Source organism: Salvelinus namaycush, chromosome 25, assembly GCF_016432855.1.
Source record: "Salvelinus namaycush isolate Seneca chromosome 25, SaNama_1.0, whole genome shotgun sequence".
NCBI lineage: Eukaryota > Metazoa > Chordata > Actinopteri > Salmoniformes > Salmonidae > Salvelinus > Salvelinus namaycush.
The window spans coordinates 732,762-747,826 of NC_052331.1; the positions used below are offsets into that span (position 1 = coordinate 732,762).

At 43.8% G+C, this 15,065-nt stretch overlaps 1 protein-coding gene across 3 annotated transcripts in view; it reads right to left on the reverse strand.

The window, feature by feature from the left end:
- LOC120020097 (signal peptide peptidase-like 2B) overlaps positions 1-15,065 on the reverse strand; it is a 43,779-nt gene that overhangs the window by 15,080 nt on the left and 13,634 nt on the right. For all 3 annotated transcript variants that reach the window (XR_005472409.1, XR_005472408.1, XM_038963539.1), the window contains exons 6-9: positions 13,030-13,169; positions 12,448-12,544; positions 12,109-12,225; positions 1,475-1,556 (exon numbers count right to left, since the gene is read on the reverse strand). Coding sequence is in view for 1 of the 3 variants with exons in the window: in XM_038963539.1 (XP_038819467.1) it covers positions 1,475-1,556; positions 12,109-12,225; positions 12,448-12,544; positions 13,030-13,169 (436 nt within the window). In the remaining 2 variants the exon portion in view is untranslated. The remainder of the gene's footprint in view (positions 1-1,474; positions 1,557-12,108; positions 12,226-12,447; positions 12,545-13,029; positions 13,170-15,065) is intronic.

A 15,065-nucleotide genomic window follows, 5' to 3' on the forward strand; every position in this document is an offset into this window, starting at 1 on the left:
GCCAGTCAGTTGTTTTGTGACAAGGTAGGGGGGGTATAGAGAAGATAGCCCTATTGGTAAAAGACCAAGTCCATATTATGGAAAGAACAGCTCAAATAAGCAAAGAGAAATGACAGTCCATCATTACTTTAAGACATGAAGGTCAGTCAATCTGGAAAATATCAAGAATTTTGAACGTTTCTTCAAGTGCAGTCGCAAAAACCATCAAGCGCTATGATGAAACTGGCTCTCGTGCGGACCGCCACATAAAAGGAAGACCCAGATACCTCTGCCTCAGAAATTGAAGCCCAAATAAATGCTTTAGAGTTTAAGTAACAGACACATCTCAAAATCAACTGTTCAGAAGAGATTGCGTGAATCAGGTCTTCATGGTCGAAATGCTGCAAAGAAACCACTACTAAAGGCCACCAATAAGAAGAAGAGACTTGATTGGGCCAAGAAAAATGAGCAATGGACATGAGACCGGTGGAAATCTGCCCTTTGGTCTGATGAGCCCAAATTTGAGATTTTAGGTTCCAAACGCCATGTCTTTGTGAGACGCAGAGTAGGTGAACGGATGATCTCCGCATGTGTGGTTCCCACCGTGAAGCATGGAGGAGGAAATGTGATGGTGTGGGGGTGCTTTGCTGGTGACACTGTTGGTGATTTATTTAGAATTCAAGATACACTTACCAGCATGGCTACCACAGCATTCTGCAGCGATACGCCATCCCACCTGGTTTGCGCTTAGTGGGACAATAATTTGTTTTTCAACAGGACAATGACCCAACACAACCCACACTCTAGGCTGTGTAAGGCCTATTTGACCAAGAAGGAGAGTGCTGCATCAGTGCTGCATCAGATGACCTGGCCTCCACAATCATCCGACCTCGACCCAATTGAGATGGTTTGGGATGAGTTGGACCGCAGAGTGAAGGAAAAGCAGCCAACAAGTGCTCAGCATATGTGGGAACTTCTTCAAGACTGTTGGAAAAGCATTCCAGGTGAAGCTGGTTGAGAGAATGCCAAGAGTGTGCAAAGCTGTCATCAAGGCAAAGGGTGGCTACATTGAAGAATCTAAAATCATTTTTGGGGGTTACTACATGATTCCATGTTTTATTTCATAGTTTTGATGTCTTCACAATTATTCTACAATGTAGAAAATAGTAAAAATAAAGATAAACCCTTGAATGAGTAAGTGTGTCCAAACTTTTGACTGGTACCGTTTGGGAAGGGGGGCCTAGTCGGAGGTTATAAATATATGCTTGTAACGCTACAACACCCAGTGCGGTGTATAAATCTAGCCTGAGCTTTCTTTGATATCTGTCTGGGTTATTGAACCATAATGTAGAAACTAACAACTTGAATGAGGATGTCCATTCTAATGATTATACTTCTGTGGTCAGTACATTATAGAGCTCCATCTATGCTAGTGTACCCATAGAAAAACATAAAAAGTAATCTTGTTATAGGATCTCTATACAGGTGTACCCACCTTAAATGTAGGCAGTCTGATAGTCTTGAGCAAGTAGAGACAGAAGGCTATGCCCAGGGCATCCTGTAACACCCACGCCCACCTAGGTGAGGGGACACACACACACACACACACACACACACACACACACACACACACACACACACACACACACACACAATATCACAAAAGTGAGTACACCCCTCACATTTTTGTAAATATTTGAGTATATCTTTTCATGTGACAACACTGAAGAAATGACACTTTGCTACAATGTAAAGTAGTGAGTGTACAGCTTGTATAACAGTTTGCTGTCCCCTCAAAATAACTCACACAGCCATTAATGTCTAAACCGCTGGCAACAAAAGTGAGTACACCCCTAAGTGAAAATGTCCAAATTGGGCCCAAAGTGTCAATATTTTGTGTGGCCACCATCATTTCCCAGCACTGCCTTAACCCTCTTGGGCATGGAGTTCACCAGAGCTTCACAGGTTGCCACTGGAGTCCTCTTCCACTCCCCCATGACGACATCACGGAGCTGGTGGATGTTAGAGACCTTGCACTCCACCTTCCGTTTGAGGATGCCCCACAGATGCTCAATAGGGTTTAGGTCTGGAGACATGCTTGGCCAGTCCATCACCTTTACCATCAGCTTCTTTAGCAAGGCAGTGGTCGTCTTGGAGGTGTGTTTAGGGTCGTTATCATGTTGGAATACTGCCCTGCGGCCCAGTCTCCGAAGGGAGGGGATCATGCTCTGCTTCAGTATGTCACAGTACATGTTGGCATTCATGGTTCCCTCAATGAACTGTAGCTCCCCAGTGCCGGCAGCACTCATGCAGCCCCAGACCATGACACCCCCACCACCATGCTTGACTGTAGGCAAGACACACTTGCCTCACCTGGTTGCCGCCACACACGCTTGACACCATCTGAACCAAATAAGTTTATCTTGGTCTCATCAGACCACAGGACATGGTTCCAGTAATCCATGTCCTTAGTCTTCTTGTCTTCAGCAAACTGTTTGCGGGCTTTCTTGTGCATCATCTTTAGAAGAGGCTTCCTTCTGGGACGACAGCCATGCAGACCAATTTGATGCAGTGTACGGCGTATGGTCTGAGCACTGACAGGCTGACCCCCCACCCCTTCAACCTCTGCAGCAATGCTGGCAGCACTCATACGTCTATTTCCCAAAGACAACCTTGGATATGACGCTGAGCACGTGCACTCAACTTCTTTGGCCGACCATGGCGAGGCCTATTCTGAGTGGAACATGTCCAGTTAAACCGCTGTATGGTCTTGGCCACGGTGCTGCAGCTCAGTTTCAGGGTCTTGGCAATGTTCTTATAGCCCAGGCCATCTTTATATAGAGCAACAATTCTTTTTTTCAGATCCTCAGAGAGTTCTTTGCCATAAGGTGCCATGTTGAACTTCCAGTGACCAGTCAGTATGAGGGAGTGTGAGAGCGATGACACCAGATTTAACACACCTGCTCCCCATTCACACCTGAGACCTTGTAACACTAACGAGTCACATGACACCGGGGAGGGAAAATGGCTAATTGGGCCCAATTTGGACATTTTCACTTAGGGGTGTACTCACTTTTGTTGCCAGCGGTTTAGACATTAATGGCTGTGTGAGTTATTTTGAGGGGACAGCAAACTGTTATACAAGCTATACACTCACTACTTTACATTGTAGCAAAGTGTCATTTCTTCAGTGTTGTCACATGAAAAGATATACTCAAATATTTACAAAAATGTGAGGGGTGTACTCACTTTTGTGATATACTGTATATACATACATACATACGGTGGGGCAAAAAAGTATTTAGTCAGCCACCAATTGTGCAAGTTCTCCCACTTAAAAAGATGAGAGAGGCCTGTAATTTTCATCATAGGTACACTTCAACTATGACAGACAAAATGAGAAAAGAAAATCCAGAAAAATCACATTGTAGGATTTTTAATGAATTTATTTGCAAATTATGGTGGAAAATAAGTATTTGGTCAATAACAAAAGTTTCTCAATACTTTGTTATATACCCTTTGTTGGCAATGACAGAGGTCAAACGTTTTCTGTAAGTCTTCACAAGGTTTTCACACACTGTTGCTGGTATTTTGGCCCATTCCTCCATGCAGATCTCCTCTGGAGCAGTGATGTTTTGGGGCTGTTGCTGGGCAACATGGACTTTCAACTCCCTCCAAAGATTCTCTATGGGGTTGAGATCTGGAGACTGGCTAGGCCACTCCAGGACCTTGAAATGCTTCTTACGAAGCCACTCCTTCGTTGCCCGGGCGGTGTGTTTGGGATCATTGTCATGCTGAAAGACCCAGCCACGTTTCATCTTCAATGCCCTTGCTGATGGAAGGAGGTTTTCACTCAAAATCTCACGATACATGGCCCCATTCATTCGTTCCTTTACACGGATCAGTCGTCCTGGTCCCTTTGCTGTTTCCACCCCCATGCTTCACAGTAGGTATGGTGTTATTTGGATGCAACTCAGCATTCTTTGTCCTCCAAACACAACGAGTTGAGTTTTTACCAAAAAGTTATATTTTGGTTTCATCTGACATTCTCCCAATCTTCTTCTGGATCATCCAAATGCTCTCTAGCAAACTTCAGACGGGCCTGGACATGTACTGGCTTAAGCAGGGGGACACGTCTGGCACTGCAGGATTTGAGTCCCTGGCGGCTTAGTGTGTTACTGATGGTAGGCTTTGTTACTTTGGTCCAAGCTCTCTGCAGGTCATTCACTAGGTCCCCCCGTGTAGTTCTGGGATTTTTGCTCACTGTTCTTGTGATCATTTTGACCCCACGGGGTGAGATCTTGCGTGGAGCCCCAGATCGAGGGAGATTATCAGTGGTCTTGTATGTCTTCCATTTCCTAATAATTGCTCCCACAGTTGATTTTGTCAAACCAAGCTGCTTACCTATTGCAGATTCAGTCTTCCCAGCCTGGTGCAGGTCTACAATTTTGTTTCTGGTGTCCTTTGACAGCTCTTTGGTCTTGGTCATAGTGGAGTTTGGAGTGTGACTGTTTGAGGTTGTGGACAGGTGTCTTTTATACTGATAACAAGTTCAAACAGGTGCCATTAATACAGGTAACGAGTGGAGGACAGAGGAGCCTCTTAAAGAAGAAGTTACAGGTCTGTGAGAGCCAGAAATCTTGCTTGTTTGTAGGTGACCAAATACTTATTTTCCACCATAATTTGCAAATAAATTCATTAAAAATCCTACAATGTGATTTTCTGGATTTTTTTCCCTCATTTTGTCTGTCATAGTTGAAGTGTACGTACCTATGATGAAAATTACAGGCCTCATCTTTTTAAGTGGGAGAACTTGCACAATTGGTGGCTGACTAAATACTTTTTTGCCCCACTGTATATATATAATAATTTTGGGGGTGCAGGTGGTTAGAGCGTGGTTAGAGCAACCGAAAGGTTGCTTGATCGAAACCCCGAGCTGACAAGGTAAAAATCTGTCGTTCTGCCCCTGAACAAGGCAGTTAACCCACTGTTCCCCGGTAGGCCGTCATTGTAAGCAAGAATTTGTTCTTAACTGACTTGCCTAGTTAAATAAAGGTTAAATAAAAAAAATGGCCGACTTTTTGGCTGATAAAATACATTAAAAAACGACAAATAAAATTGCCGCCAGCTAATTGTCCATGAGAATAAAAAAATCCCATAGCAAAATACAGCTTTTTCAACTATTCGTTCATGAAAATACCTGTCGATGATAAGTATATTTGACTGTACTGCTATGGGATCCCCCATGGCTATGCTAATGCTAATTTGCTAACTATGCTAATTTGTATGTGGGTTACAGGGAGAAACAGTCTATTTTCAATCCTCTCAAAAATGTTTTCTTGCCTAACATCATTATTTGGAAACGGTATATTGATGATATTTTTGTTCTATGGAGGGGTGATGCAAAACAGCTCCAGGCATTCCATGCTTTTCTTAACTCCTGTTCTGAGCATCTGAGATTTACTATGCAATCTGATACACATCAAATCAGTTTTCTTGATCTTCTGATCTTGTGTGAAGATAATGTTCTATACACTGATCTTTACAGGAAACCTAATGATCGTAACAGTTTGTTGAGGGCTGATAGTTGTCACCTACTTCCCTTGAAAAACAGTCTGCACTACAGCCAATTCTGTAGAATCAAAAGAATTTGTAAAAAACCAAATCAGATTTCGACAGAAATATGGCTGAGACGCACAGAAAATTCAAGGAGAGGGGGTACAAAAATTGTCAGATTAATACTGCCATTGAGAAAATTCAAAACAAAACGACCTTTTTCAAGGTCAATCTCGCAAAAAGAAGCATTCTTGCATTCTAACTACCCGCTATTCAAAGTGCTCTGAACAAATTAAGGGAATCGTTCACAAATATTGGCACATTCTATGATCCGATGATAGTATCGGTAATGTTTTCGGACCTCGGTCGTATTATCGCGGGGCAGAAACCTCAGATCAATTGGTAAACTCTGATTGGATGGAAACTACAAGTGTAATGGCTGTGCTCAATGCAATGGCCCTTATAAATGTAGATCCTTCAAACACCCCCAAACAGGGAAACAGAGCCCAATCAAAAGGTGTTATCACGTGCTCCACTAAGGCAGTTATTTATCTTATAACTTGTCCTTGTGATAAAAATTGTGTGTGTAAAACAAAGCATGAATTAAAAGTACGTATCTCGGAGCATCGTAGCACCATTAGGTTCAAAAACCCAACTTACCCAGTTGCGGCCCACTTTCTGGAAGCAAACCACTCGATTTCGTCTCTACGTTATATCGGCATCGAACATGTCACCCTCCCTAGGAGGGGGTGACCTCGACAATTTATTATTAAAACGAGAGGCTGCCTGGATCTTTAATTTAAACGTAGACTTTGATCTGAAGCCATTCTTGTGATTTTGCTATTGTAAATGTTTGTAGGCTTATGTAGCCAAATTGTATCTATGATCGTACGCTATCCATTTATGTTTTTTGTATGCTATTTTAATATATGAGAATTAAATCAATGATATCAGGCCACACCCGGCCATGATTACAGACACCTGTGTGTGTCTTTTGAAACTATATTCTTGCATGTCAGTTCAGTGCACACTGCGTAAAGGAAAATACAACATTTGAGAATATATTTTTTTGTATTAGGCCGTCATCTCCAAATCAGAGTTTTCAACTAATTGTATTATGAACCTAACATTTACGCATAGCCTACTGCTGCACTGCGTATGAATACAAGTTTGAAATGTTTTAGGCTAAATGTTCTGATCTGTTGCATCAGTCTTATTGCTTTTTAAAGTTTTTTTATGTACTGGTTGAATGAATTTAGGATCTATCATTCCACAACTGTCCCGGAGTCTGTTTGGAATAGGCTATCCTCGCACAGAAGGACACGCTGACCAATAGAATAGGTCAACTTTTCTACTATGGGGGATAGTAGATTGACATAGACTAGTGATTTTGCTGTTCATTACTCGTCTTGCTGGCTGAGGAAAAGTAAATGTCTTCAAAGTCCACATCGGAATTCGGTAAAGAAGGCCACGCCATTGCATCCTTGTGTTGCATGTTCTGTTAAGATGAATTCCCATAATCTAAATGTGATTTATGTCATTCTGAGCACCATGGGAGGACGCCCTAATCAGGTTGCGCAGCCAATGCATATGGGTCGGTAAACATCTCAAATGTCTGGTAAATTAAAATGCTGCTGGTCAAATGTCCCCCGACACATTAAAAAAAATTTTTTTTAACAAAATTATACATTTGGAGTTAGATAAACTTGGATTTTTCAGCAGGTACATAATGCAGGATACTGCCTTCGCTCCAGATCAAAACTCCAAACCTACAACCTCATTTTGACCAAAATTAACAAGAGAGATGACTGCTTCCAACGTTTTTTCCCCAAGCTATACAGAGGGTGCTCTGGCAAACAAACAGCAGAGACCAGAGGACACCATCCAACCTGGAACTGAGTGAGTAGTGTTTGGTCTGATGCTATTTTGAAAGCCAAGAAGAAAAAGAAAACATTTTTAAAAAGTACATTACAATGATATATTTTATTTTAAATGGAGACTGAATGCTGAGTTAAGGCCCCTAGGCTTGCAAGGACAGACCAGATGCAAATTCAATTAGCACTAAGGTGTGAAGTAAAAGGTGTCGAGGCCTTTGGGCCCAACAAGTGGCAGGAGTCTTTGAAGCATCCTCTGAAGCCCCCTCCTGCTGTTCAAAGACCATTCACTGGCATTTTCTACAAGAAATCTGCCTCCAGAAATAAAAGCGTCACCCAAGTGGGTGTGACACCTACTATCGTTGCACTGCTGCTTGGATTCCACCTGGTGATCTGTTCACTGTCTGCCTCCCCCTGTCTGGTACAGGTACCCCCACCACACTCCTTCCTCTCTCCCGAGCTTTTGGTCACCTCCAGCACACACACACACACTGTTGGGGCGAGTAACTCTGAACTTACAATGGCCAAGTCGTTATATATATATTTTTTTCTTGTGCATTTTTCTATTTGCCTCATGACTCCTGCATACTTTGTTGACTACAAACTGTCTTTACCCAACCGTGGGACCGACTAGGTTTTTTCCCCACACTTGGGACTCTGCCTCTCTATTGGTTACACAGACTTTTGGCCTCCCATCCTATTCTAACCACCTCTCGCCGGCTTTGTATTCATGTTACCTGATGAAATTGCTTTACAATATGATCCTGCTGCCATCTGATCCACATTCAGATGTCATAAATCAGCACTGCAGAGCTCTCCCTGTCCTCTGCCGTGCCTTGATTGTATTACTGTTGATGATATCTGGAAATGTGCATGAACACCCTGGCCTATCTACTGTTGCTAGCCCCAATTCTGACTTGTGCTCTGCTTCACTGATTTCTGCTCTCGTAAAAGCCTGCGTTTTCTGCACGTTAACACTAGAAGCTTTTTACCTTAAAATGGATCATTTGAAAGTGTGGGTTCACAGCAACAAACCAGATGTGTTGGTCATTACTGAGACGTGGTTAAGGAAGAGTGTTTTGAATACCGATGTCAACCTTTCTGGTTATAACCTTTTCGGCAAGACAGATCTTCCAAAGGTGGGGTAGTGGAAATCTTTACCAATTATCACCTTCAGTGCTTGGTCTTTCCCCAAACAATTTTATTTGCTGGTTTTAAGCATAAAAAAAATAACTCTTTGTTATTTCAAATAACTCTTTGTTGACCTGTTGCTGGGTGCTATCGTCCTCCATCAGCACTGGCCTGTACCCTACCTGCCCTAAGCTCTCTCCTGGCCCCTTACACTAAGTCTGAATTTGTCCTGCTTGGTGACCTAAACTCGGACATGCTTAAACCACCTGAGCACATGGCTAGCTCTTTAATCACCACTTCATTAAGTCAGGATTCCTATTTTACTCTGCCATGCCTCCTTGCCCGTCCAACATTTCCTCATCTCCCACCTCTTCTAATGCGACTATCCCCGATGCTCCTCCCTCTTTTTCCCCTGCCCCGCTACAAAGTTTCTCCCTGCAGGCAGTCACTGAGTCCGAGGTGCTGCCTTCCAAGCAATGGGTACCTCCCCAGAAAAGAGACAGGCTTGGCGATAATCGGGCAGCAACCTTAAAGAAGAAAGTTTTTTGGGGGTCAAGTTTAAATGCTCGACAACAAAGCTTTCTTAGTGTCCAACAAACTTTCTCTACCCTAAACCTTGTTCTGAACGCCTCCAAAACTAAGGTCATGTGGTTTGGTAAGAAGAATGCCCCTCCTCCCACAGGTGTTATTACTACCTCTGAGGGTTTAGAGCTTGAGGTAGTCACTTCATACAAGTACTTGGGAGTATGGCTAGATGGTGCACTGTCCTTCTCTCAGCACATATCAAAGCTGCAGGCTAAAGTTAAATCTAGATTTGGTTTCCTCTATCGTAATTACTCTTTCACCCCAGTTGCCAAACTAACCCTGATTCAGATGACCATCCTACCCATGCTAGATTATGGCGACATCATTTATAGATTGCAGGTAAGTGTGCTCTCGAGCGGCTAGATGTTCTTTACCATTCGGCCATCAGATTTGCCACCAATGCTCCTTATAGGACACATCACTGCACTCTATACTCCTCTGTAAACTGGACATCTCTGTATACCCGTCGCAAGACCCACTGGTTGATGCTTATTTATAAAACCCTCTTAGGCCTCACTCCCCCCTATCTGAGATATCTAAGGCAGCCCTCATCCTCCACATACAACACCTGTTCTGCCAGTCACATTCTGTTAAAGGTCCCCAAAGCACACACATCACTGGGTCGCTCCTCTTTTCAGTTCGCTGCAGCTAGCGAGTGGAACGAACTGCAGCAAACACTCAAACTGGACAGTTTTATCTCAATCTCGTCATTCAAAGACTCAATCATGGACACTCTTACTGACAGTTGTGGCTGCTTTGGTGATGTATTGTTGTCTCTACCTTCTTGCCCTTTGTGCTGATGTCTGTGCACAATAATGTTTGTACCATGTTTTGTGCTGCTACCATGTTGTTATGTTGTGTTGCTATCATGCTGTGTTGTCATCTTAAGTCTCTCTTTATGTAGTGTTATCTCTCTTGTTGTGATGTGTTTTGTCCTATATCTATATTGTTTGTATTTTAAATGTTTAATCCCAGGCCCCCGTCCCCGCAGGAGTCCATTTGCCTTTTGGTAGGCCTTCATTGTAAATAAGAATTTATTCTTAACTGACTTGCCTAGTTAAAAAAATATATATATATATTTAAACGGAAACTCTGACACAAACACCTCAAGAAGACTATGTTAGCCTACTGAGCTGAAACCACCTGAAGCCTTTGCATTCATTATATCTGGGAGCAAAAGGCTGAAGCCAGTCTTCAGGTCTCAGGCAATGTTACTCATCCCTCTAGCATAGTTAACCAGTGAGACGGTTGGAAGATTCCTGGAATAAGGAGAGAATAAGCAGGAAATCCAGAAATCCCAGGATTTCTGAAAATCTGTAGCCGATGTGAGAAAGACCTTTAAACAGGGCAACATTCAAAGCCACGGGTCCAAACGGATTACCAGGACGTGTACTCAAAGCATACGTGGACCAACTGGCAAGTGTCTTCACTGACATTTTCAAACTCTCCCTGACCGAGTCTGTAAAACCTACATGTTTCTAACAGACCACCATAGTCCCTGTGCCCAAGGAAGCGAAGGTAACATGCCTAAATGATTACCGCCCGTGGTACTCATGGCAGTAGCCATGAAGTGCTTTGAAAGGCTGGTCATGGCTCACAACAGCATCCTCCCGGATCAACAGATACACACAGATGACGCAATCTCAATCGCACTCCACACTGCCCTTTCCCACCTGGACAAAAGGAACACCTATGTGAGAATGCTTTTCAATGACTACAGCTCAGCGTTCAACACCATAGTGCCCTCAAATCTCATCACTAAGCTAAGGACCCTGGGACTAAACCCCTCCCTCTGTAACTGGATCCTGGACTTCCTGACTGGCCGCCCCCCAGATGGTAAGGGTCGGCAACAACACGTCTGCCACGCTGATCCTCAACACTGGGGCCCCTCAGGGGTGTGTACTTAGTCCCGTCCTGTACTCCCTGTTCTCCGACGACTGCGTGACCAAGCACGACTCCATCATCATCATTGAGTTTGCTAACTCCTGACAACGATGAGAGCCTATAGGGAGGTCAGCGAACTGGCAGTGTGGCGCCAGGACAACAACCTCTTCCACAATGTGAGCAAGACAAAGGAGCTGATCGTGGACTACAGGAAAAGGAGGGCCGAACAGGCCCCCATTAACATCAACAGGGCTGTAGTGGTGTGGGTCGAGAGTTTAAAAGTTCCTTGGTGTCCACATCACCAACAAACTATTATGGTCCAAACAAACCAAGACAGTCGTGAAGAGGGCACGTCAACACCTTTTCCTCCTCAGGAGACTGAAAAGATTTGGCATGGGTCCTCAGATCCTCAAAAAGTTCTACAGCTGCACCATCAAGAGCATCCTGACCGGTTGCATCACCGCCTGGTATGGCAACTGCTCGCCATCTGACCGTAAGGCGCTACAGAGGGTAGTGCGTATGGGCCAGTACATCACTGGGGCCAAGCTTCCTGCCATCCAGGACCTATATAATATGTCAGAGGAAAGCCCATAAAATTGTCATAGACTCCAGTCACCCAAGTCATAGACTGTTTTCTCTGCTACCGCACGGCAAGTGCCAAGTCTAGGACCAAAAGGCTCCTTAACAGCTTCTACCCCCAAGCCATAAGACTGCTGAATAATTAATCAAATGGCCACTGGACTATTTACATTGACCCCCCTTCATTTGTTTTGTACACTCCTACTACTCGCTTATTATCTATGCATAGCCACTTCACAGCTACCTACATGTACAAATGACCTCAACTAACCTGTACCCCTGCACACTGACTCGTTACTGGTACCCCCTGTCTATAGCCTCGTTATTGTTATTTTATTGTGTTACTTTTTATAATTTTTTTAGTTTGGTAAATATTGTTCTTGTAAAAAAAAAACATTGTAAAAACTGTTCTTGAACTGCACTGTTGGTTAAGGTCTTTCACGGTAAGGTCAACACTTGTTGTATTCGGCGCATGTGACAAAGTTCGATTTGATTTGATCACACGCTCACAGACACTCACTGGTCTTCGTTGCGGAACACGCCCCAGATAACACTGACTCCGATGCAGAAGGCTGACAGCAGCAGCATGCGGACCTGAGGCCTCTTGTGGCAGTAGGGAAGGTTGTTCTCTGGGATCCTATATACACACACACAACAAACCAGGAATAAGTTAGAAGTTAGAAAAAGTAAAAAAAAAACAATAGTTAGAGAAGAGTAAACTATTTGCATTGATTCAGTTAGTGTTTTTGATTGGTTGATTGAATAGGCCTACTCATCTTGTGAGTTGTGTTGTTAGGTTATTGGTTACCCCTTAATCTGTGAATATGAACAGATCTTTGTTATTTGATAAGTCTCTCACCTGCACTTGCCAAAGGGGAGTCTCCTCACAAAGGGCCAGAGACAGCTGTAGAGGCCAACAGACGAGGCCAGGCAGAATATCCCAATAATGATATACACTATACCGACAGAGAGCGCGAGGATTAGCATACACACTATATACACACAGAGAGAAATTAACAGGAGGGCTGTGGCTAAAGCAACAAACAAAAAAAGGTATGTAGAACTCAGATCGAGTGTCTGTGGGGTGAAGTTAACCTCCCCTTTCATGTAAAAAAGGCATGACCATCATGCTTTTAGGGAAAGAGGATTAAATCTTGTACATGTATTAAACTGAGTTTGACCAATGCCAGTCATTTTCTCTGTGACGGAAAACTTTAACCCCTGCAGGAAGGGCAGTGTATATCAACTAGCTTATTATAATGTAATTACTTATTTTTTTACTGACAACTGCAAAAACAGCTAGAGAGAAAGAGAGACATGGAGAAAGGCTGAGGGAGGCGGACAGACAGACAAAGAGAGAGAGAGAGAGAGACAGAACGCTACAGGTAGAGAGAGAGAGGTAGAGATAACGACAGCTACAGGCGTATATCTAGGTGTGTACCCAGGTGGTCGTAAAAGAAGTAGAGCAGCACCAGCATCGAGCAGCACATGACCACAAACACAGAGATCATGATGGGCGTCACGTCCACCGTCTCATCCTGCTTCTCCGCGCTGTCGTCACGCTTGTGCCTCATGTAGCGCCTGCAGAGGGACACAACAGGGACACATGAGGGAAGATGCCCCTGGGATGCCGAACTGACCTCTGATCAGTAGAGGCAATTTCACTCTAGCCCTCTCTCTCTCTCTCTCTCCACTCTGCTCTTAGTCACCCAGGCAACGGCCACTCAGCCTTGCAGTGTAGCTGGCTCTTTCTCTCTGGTCAACGTCACTACTGAGTCACTCTAAACGACAACACCAGTCACACAGCCATGCTCTCCACTCCACATAGAATGTCTCTTCAGACAACACGAGGATTCACTCAGCCTTGCCCTATGACACTGCCTCCACACGCAGTAGAATGAGTCTTCAGACTGCAATTCAATGGGATAACATCGGACAAGATTAAACTGTGTTGGGTGGGTTTTCCCCAGAGATGATAACTAGGGATGTGCATCTGACTCTATACATGGACTCTAATTCGATACAGGAACGATCCATTTTAATTTGAAACAATTCGGTTTGATTAGAGAACGAATCGATGCGATTCGGTAAGATACACTAACATTTGTTGCATAAACGCATACATTTTCCATTCTAAATTAAAATGGCGCCGGAGCAGAAGGCAGACGTTTTACGTGCCCCCAACCGATTGTGTTTCTTTTTGTTCGTTTATCTGCGTTGTTTGTAACTTCTTTACTATTTTTGTACATAATGTTGCCGCTGTCTCTCGAAAATAACTTCTAGACATCAGGACTGCGATTACTCACCACGGACTAGCAGAATCCTTTTTCTTCTTTCACGACTCTGACGAGCCCGAGGTGGAGGATATACGGCACCCTCAGGAACAGGCCCCTACCCCAGTGATCTGCGTGAAGAGGCGGAGAAAGAGTGGCCGGATGGCGGGCTGCCTTCTGAGGAGTAGGCAGTGATCGAATAAACCCCTACTCCCCTCAATTCTGCTCGCAAACATGCAATCTTTGGACAATAAAATGGACGAGTTATTGGGAAGATTAAACTACCAAAGGGACATTAAAAACTAACATCCTATGCTTCACGGAGTCGTGGCTGAGCGACGACAATATCAACATACAGCTGGCTGGTTATACGATGTACCGGCAGAATATAACAGCGGCGTCTGTTAAGACAAGGGGAGGCGGTCTATGTATTTTTGTAAACAACAGCTGGTGCACGATATCTAAGGAAGTCTCGATCCATTGCTCGCCTGAGGTAGAGATAAGCTGCAGACAACATTACCTACCGAGAGAGTTCTAATCTATATTCTTTGTAGCTGTTTACATACCACCACAATCAGAGGCTGGCACCAAGACAGCATTGAATGAGCTGCATTCCGCCATAAGCAAACAAGAAAACGCTCACCCAGAAGCGGCGCTCCTAGTAGCCAGGGACTTTAATGCAGGGGAAACTGAAATCAGTTTAACCTAATATCTATCAACATGTTAAAATGTGCAACCAGAGAGAAAATAACTCCAGACCACCTTTACTCCACACACAGAGACACGTACAAAGCTCTCCCTCGCCCTCAATTTGGCAAATCTGACCACAATTCTATCCTCCTGATTTCTGCTTACAAGCAAAAATGAAAGCAGGAAGCACCAGTGACTAGATCAATAAAAAAAGTGGTCAGATGAAGCAGATGGTAAGCTAAAGGACTATTTTGCTAGCACAGACTGGAATGTGTTCTGGGATTCCTCCAATGGCATTGAGGAGTACACCACATCAGTCATTGGCTTCATCAATAAGTACATTAAAAAAAAAAAAAAAAAAATATGAATGTATGTACTTGTAAGTCGCTCTGGATAAGAGCGTCTGCTAAATGACTTAAATGTAATGTAAATGTACACAATTGACGTCGTCCAAACAGTGACCGTACGTACATACCCCAACCAGAAACCATGGATTACAGGCAGCATCCGCACT